Source organism: Zingiber officinale, chromosome 10B, assembly GCF_018446385.1.
Source record: "Zingiber officinale cultivar Zhangliang chromosome 10B, Zo_v1.1, whole genome shotgun sequence".
Taxonomy (NCBI): Eukaryota; Viridiplantae; Streptophyta; class Magnoliopsida; order Zingiberales; family Zingiberaceae; genus Zingiber; species Zingiber officinale.
Genome location: NC_056005.1, coordinates 22,197,227 through 22,204,148, shown reverse-complemented (window position 1 = coordinate 22,204,148; position 6,922 = coordinate 22,197,227). Strand labels below are relative to the sequence as shown.

Here is a 6,922-nt window from a genome sequence, read left to right as displayed (position 1 = left end):
CTCAGGATTCGGAATCAGGCTTTGCTTGCGATTAAGTGTGCAGAATTTAAAAATTTATATTTGTTATGAGAACTCATAACCATCAATTTTCGAGCTCAAAGAGCATCACTTGGTCCTTTCTAGAGCCTCCAAATATTTTTTTTGTTATTTTTAATAATTTCTATTTTATAGTATTTAGTATATGTTTGATTTTTTTTGATATTTATGAGTTAGAGTTTATTTATATAAGCATCCAATTTTGATAATTTTTTTCATTTATAAAATTTTCTTTTCTAATAAATTTTTTTTATAAGATAAGAGTTGAATTCCATATATTAAGATTTATATTTATAAACACCTATATAAGAAATTATCCTTTATTAATAATAAATTTTTTAATTTTTTTATAAAATAGAGATTGGTGATTTTTTTCTTTGTTTTTGACGTTTTCCCTTCTTACCTATCGAACATTATTCCGTAGAATGATCGCTATCTTATCTCATATCAGAATCAAATGATAACCTCATGAGACAACTAAATAAATCTACTAAATTAAGTGAACCAAATTATAGAAGTGCTTAAATTGCTAAAATATATAGCAGTGCCTCTAACATTCTGTACATTAATGTTAGTGCTCCAGATTACTGAATTCCGAAGCATTTCAGACATGCAGCAAACGAGTAATATTAATGCATCGATCGACAGACATATCCACACCAGATTGAAGACAGTGTTCCTCCTCGATGCGCCGCACACACACACGTCAAAGTTTACTCGACTTAACGATGCGAAAGTTAGTCGATGAATCGGGTCGGTATCCATTCGTGCACTTTGATAGGGAAGCTGTAGAATTCCTCATTTCTAGCATCATGCCTGTTGAAGGGTTTCAGCCATGAGAAACCCCTGTCTGAGTAAGAAATCTTAGCCTCCAGTGTGTTGTCTAGAACTATTGCTACCATTAAAGCCACTGTCGGAGCTGACGAGAAGACTGAATTCAGTATATCATTGAACTGCAAACCAAAAATAAATCCATTGTCATTCATCATTGAAATGGCCTATTTTGCTACCGAAGAACATTGCAACAACTTACCCATCCAGCATCTGTTTTAGCAGGTCCATGGCCAGCTGAAGCTGTGAATTCATTGAAATACTGCGGTACCGAAATACCGAGAAAAAGTGAAGCACCTAAGATGTACAAGTTCCTCAAGGAATTGTTGTTGGCAAACTGAATGAATGAGATACCAATCGCAGCTATAATATTGAAACAGGTAGTTTTTAGTAGGATATTGAAAAAAATGAAAGGAAGAAGGAAATAATGACACTTTCTGTACATAGCTTACCAACAAGTCCAAAGAGAATGCAGTAGATTGCTGCAAATATTGGTAATGGAATTGAAGCGAAGAAAGCCCCAAATTTTCCTGAAAAGTAGAGAATATGGATTCAGACACAGTGTAAATTGTGCTTGTTCTTGTCCATATTGAAGTTAGTGATCTGTACCAATTATGGAGAAAAAGATCATAAAACCGGTCGATATTTGCACAACTCTCCGGCTTCCAACTCGTGTCAATCCCAGAAGCCCCACATTCTCACTGCAAATCAAACCATTAGAATCAATTATCAAATGAAAAGCTTGTCACAGGGCCAATGCAGGGTCACCTACATAGATACAGTTGAACCAGCTGCAGCACCAAATATCGATTCAAGCAACATACCTACACCCTGTCCACACAAAAGCATAACTCTCAAGGAACAAAATGGCAGCGACTACACCAAAATCACTCTAACCTGAAGGCCGACGCTTCGACTAAGCACATATGCAGGAGGCGGCGTGGCGCCTGCTAAACGAGCAGCTGCATAGTGTGCGCCAGTAGACTGTGTGAAGCAAGGGTGAAGACATTCATTAGAAATTACTGAATTTAAGAATCAAAATGGATTTTGACGATTGAATTTGACCTCACAGGCAGACACAAGCACTGCACCAATCATCCCAAATATATGACTTGCAGCAAATATGGGCGTCCCCCACTGGAATGGGTATGGAATCTTAATCCTAGGACAATCAATGTCAATGTGGGCACTTAAGGAAAATGGCACAGAACAATTTTGTTTGAAATTTACCATGGAGCAGAGGATATGAGGTATGATCTATCTGTTCGGCAATGAAGTTTAGTCTTCTCAGGGACATGGTTGTATGCACCGGCAGCCGTAAGAACAGCAGCAAAGGCCCATACAACTTTGACACACAAAATTATGGAGAACCTCTCCAGCAGAAAATAGGTGTTCATATGATTGTGATGTATGTACTGCACAGTGTAACAAGAAGACGAGTATGGCATTTGTTCAAGGAGATAATTTTATATCAACTGTTATATATCTCTTTGAAATCTTTACCTGTTGTGCTGTAATTAATAGCATCAGCAATATCAATGCTGGTAATCCGATTTCAACACATTTTCCTACCTGAACAGATGGACCTGTTGTTACTTAAAGATTTTGTTTTCTAATGGATTTGAACTCGTGAGAGAGATTGATCAGAAATCTATGCAAACCTGAGGGAAGCCTCGCTCAAACAGCCCAAGTCCCACAACACAGACCACTGGAACTACAGTTACAGGACTGCAGAATCTGAAAATGGATTTCTATGATGAGCAATTTAGCATTCAGATGCAATTTGATAAAGAACAATTACCCTACTTCTACCTGAAGAGTCTTTCCCATGTATAGGTGTAACCAAGAAATATGTTGGTGAATGAGGATATCATCAATGAACCTTGAATAGCTCTCATAGTATGGATAAACCTCTGCAGCAACACCAAAATCTAGTGAAACTATTTGCAAAGAATTCTGAAACTCCAGAATGTTCAAAACTGAACTTATGTTATCAATCTACCTGGTGTTCATCTTCGTAGGTCCGCGAAGCAAAGTCTCTAATAATTGACATTACAGGAATGATGAACACGAAGGAAGAGTTCATCACTGTGGGCAGGCGAGTTCCAATCAATGTCTGAAGAAGCGTGTTGACTCCACTCATGAACACAAGTGTTTGGATAACACGTGCTTTATCACCCTGCTCCAAATCATCACGAAAGGTGTTCAATTCCTGAATTAAAATCTATGCGAGAGATCAAATTCTAACAACAAAGGAGGACGATATGTTGGAAGAGTCGGACATTGTTTCCACCCATTTGCGGTACAAGGAAGGAAGCAAGCATGACAATTGTTCCCAGCATAACGACATAATGTTGGAAAGCAAGCATCACAGCTTCCGCTGCAACAATCAAACCATTAGCAGAATCAATACATGATCAGGAGAGATTTATCATAAAAGTGAATTTAAAACAGGCAAGTTGCAAAGAGAAGCAACTGTGTTAATCACATCAAAAAGCAATTGACAAAAACTAAACACCAAACAAATTAACACGCACACAGAGGCTCTTTTTTGATGTTTATGGCAAAGATGCTTGCACGAAGAGAAGTTTTAAACTTTTTGTTTTTTTTTTAAGGAAAAAGGGTTTCTTGAAGCCCCCTTGACAACAAACAGTAAGAATGTAAACAGAGTTTTCACAACGCGAGAAGAAGAGAAGTGGAAGGGAGGAGGAGCGGAGCTCACGCCAAGAAGGGTTTGAGTGGAGGCAGAACTGGAGATTGGGGAGTTGCTCTAGAGGAGGGTTACTCTGGTGGATGTTCCCAAACCCAACATGAATCGGCACCGGTGCTGATGCGGGCGGAGCCACCACCGGTGGCGGCGCCAGGGGAGACCCGTGGGTCATTGCCGCTCCCTTCTCACTTCCCATCCTCTGATCAGACTCAGCTGCCTCCCTTCTATTGTTTATTGACTTAAGACGACGAAGAATAAGGAGAAGAAACGAGAAGGAAACAAAAATGGGAAGTTGGCAGATGATGGCCTGTTTGGATCAACACTGAAACAGAGGAGTCGTCGGAAGGTTGAGTACTACAAATTTCATCAAATAATTTGACCAAGTTGCGATTTTAATAACCCTGCGGCTTGCACTGAGTCTGGTTTTAATAAGCTTCTCGGATTCCTACCCTACGCTTAGACCAAAGACTGTGTTCCTCTTCAATGACGGTGCCGCCCGGAACATGTGCATGCACTTACGTCCCCTGTATGCTTGATTTCCAAGGATGCTGCTCATGCATCTTCGTTGACGGAGCCATGACTTTGAATCTTTCTTTAATTCAACTTCAATCCATTGTTGGGCATCATCATGAGGAGGAGTCGACGAGGCATGTAGGCCACGTCGATCTCATAAATAGCAGCAGAGATCACATCCAGAGTCACGTGGACGCAACATGGTGGAGACATAAGATAATATTTAGGAAGCCGTACGATCAGGTCGGCAAGAGATATCTCCACCTGTTCCATCTCCGTGTGATTACTACCATTCAAACCCAGTCCTAACTCCTGCGATTCTGTGGATTTGTTGCACAGTGCAACCCATCTTTTGTAGCAAGTTGGGAAAAGAGATACAGCAGTTCACGTCAGAGGATGGGAATCATTCAGTATATAATAATAATATAGGGCTTGTTTAGTAGTTGCCAGGAAGTTCACTGATCAGTTGTTTAACCTTTCTTGTTCAGTATGCAACTTTCGAGTGTGAGAGTTACGTTGAAGTAATTCGACGTCAGACGATTGCAATATTTTGGCGTGGAATATTTCCAGTGAAGTCACGGTGTCGTATTACTGACGATTTAGCAGTATTAATAAAAACTAGAAGGTTAAAACGCAAATTATCGAAGAAAGCATGTGGATGCTTAAACCTTACAGTGTATGCTTTCAGTCGTCTTGAATTGAATTTGGATCCATAAATAGTTCTGTTTCAGCCAAGTGCCTACCCTCAATCCCTCATTAAGTGCCAGAGTTTGATAGGTGCCCTGATCTGCCTTTGTAACCGAAGTTCGTGTGAGTACAAAAGCATTTAAGAAGTCTCCTCTTCAGATCTTGATTGTTCAGCCATGGGCACTTTGTCAGTTTGTTTAAGATGCTATTTTGAGAAAGTTTGCGGGAGACTTACTCAAATAAAAATGATTAACCAGTTCAGCTACTATTGAATTTGGATGATCGATTTGGTTTATAAAAATTTTTCATTAGTTATTAGGATATATTGAAAAGTACTCATGACAGATGATTTAGAAGTTCAACATCCTTTAGTTGCGAGTCTCATTTAAAAAAAATTACTATAAATACATCGTAGAAATCAAACTATGAATATTTAAATGATAATTAGATATCTTTCCACAGTATTATAGTCCGGGGACGACAGATTTACAAAAATTAAGTCCACTGGACAGGTTGCTTTCGATCGGTTTGTCTGTATCTCTTTGTAAGTGTTAGATGGGCTTGGATTCCATATATATATTGCACAAACTTATTAGTTAAGCAATTGCAATCGGTTGCTAAGTCTCCTAATTCAATACTATAACTAGGTTATACGTATGCAATTTTGAGTTTTAAGTAAGATAAAATGCAGTAACATAAGGAAGAAAAATAAACATCTATCTGAAATCCAGTTCGCTTATACTACGTACCTTGTTTTATATGCAATTTGTAAGCCCAAAAGGTGTTGTTTTCTGTTTCTTGTTTTTTGCCCTCAAGGTATTTTGAAAACTTGGTCGTAAGTTTTAAAAGTTGTTTAAATTGTTCTACGACCAACAATAAGAAAATATAGAGTTTGTTTCAAGATTTATGATCAGTGATGCGGTGATAAAGAGAGTCTATTAAGTGCGGATCAAAGGATGGAGATAACAATCGATGTAGAAGTCAAAGTCAAGAAGATTAATGTCAGAGAACTAACGGGCTCACCAAAGTGGAGCTGAGTGGAGCTCTCTTGCAGTAGTCGATCGGGCATGAACTGCCCAATCGGCAAAGGGCTGGTCCAAACAAAATGCCCGTACTGCCAAGATCATCAGGTGCTCATCACGGAGCAAAGGAATGTTGGGACGATTGGAGCGTTAGTCTGGTCGGACGGAAACAAGCTACTGAGTCGAGTCACCATGGGGAAAAGCGGTCGAGTTTGACCGAATAGAGGAGTTCCCAGCCGAACGGCTATCACTCTCGACCGAGCAGAGGGATATTGATGTATCTCTTAATATCCTTCTTGGAGATAGTGTCGCTGACACAAGGCATGGTCAACAGGCCGATCGTACGACGGAAGTTTCTATCGTCTTATTAGGGATATGTATGCCCTGTTAAGGTATGATGTCAGAGACACTTTCCTGACAGGTCCTTTCATAGGACAAATTGGAGAATGTGTCTATGCCTCAAAGAGGGTGCACGTTGCCCGCTGGGGCGGTATAAAAAGGGGGGGTCCATGTACCGGCGGAGGTACGCATTATTCACTATTCACGCTTGTGCTCACTATTGTTCCGTCTTCTTCCCTCTTTCTGGTGACTAACTTGAGCATCGGAGGGCCAACGCTGGTGATTGCTTCCCTGGCTCGGCACCACTAACATTTCTTATGTTGTAGAGCGGAGCGAGGTCTGCATCCAGTTAACGTAGCAGTCACTTCCCCAGCTAGCCATCTTCCTAATTTTCTGACAGGATCAATAAGTAAATCCAAGACTGTTGATCCAGTCCGAGATCAAATATGATGCGGTACGGAAATCTTACAGAGGTGACATAGCAGTGGAAATCCACCTCGTACTCAAGAGTGATAATGTCAAAGCATTCTCTTTGCTTTCTTCTCATGGTGTGACGATTCCTACGGAGAATAACAAACATCAAAGGATTCGCTAGGAGTTCCTAGCGAAATTACTCTGATGCCTAAGTCATCATGGTATTTCCATAATAAAAGGAAAAAAGTAATACGAGAAGTTGAGTTAGTTTCAACCAATGTTGTGCCTGATATTTTGATGGCCTGAGTCAAGCTTCAATAAAGATGACCCCCTTACAACGTCTTACTACCATTCTACCTTAAAAAATTAT

General features: G+C 39.8%; 1 protein-coding gene across 1 annotated transcript; it reads right to left on the bottom strand.

The window, feature by feature from the left end:
- Positions 1-536: 536 nt before the first annotated feature.
- LOC122029765 (nucleobase-ascorbate transporter 3-like) lies at positions 537-3,950 on the bottom strand. Its single transcript, XM_042588893.1, has 14 exons — positions 3,590-3,950; positions 3,150-3,247; positions 2,870-3,046; positions 2,680-2,780; positions 2,529-2,604; positions 2,371-2,439; positions 2,098-2,282; positions 1,933-2,029; positions 1,765-1,851; positions 1,640-1,698; positions 1,477-1,568; positions 1,320-1,397; positions 1,070-1,230; positions 537-989 (listed from the first exon to the last, which is right to left on the bottom strand). The coding sequence occupies exons 1-14, from the start codon at positions 3,771-3,773 to the stop codon at positions 774-776; spliced, it is 1,680 nt and encodes a 559-aa protein (XP_042444827.1). The 5' UTR covers positions 3,774-3,950; the 3' UTR covers positions 537-773.
- Between the last annotated feature and the right edge of the window lie 2,972 nt (positions 3,951-6,922).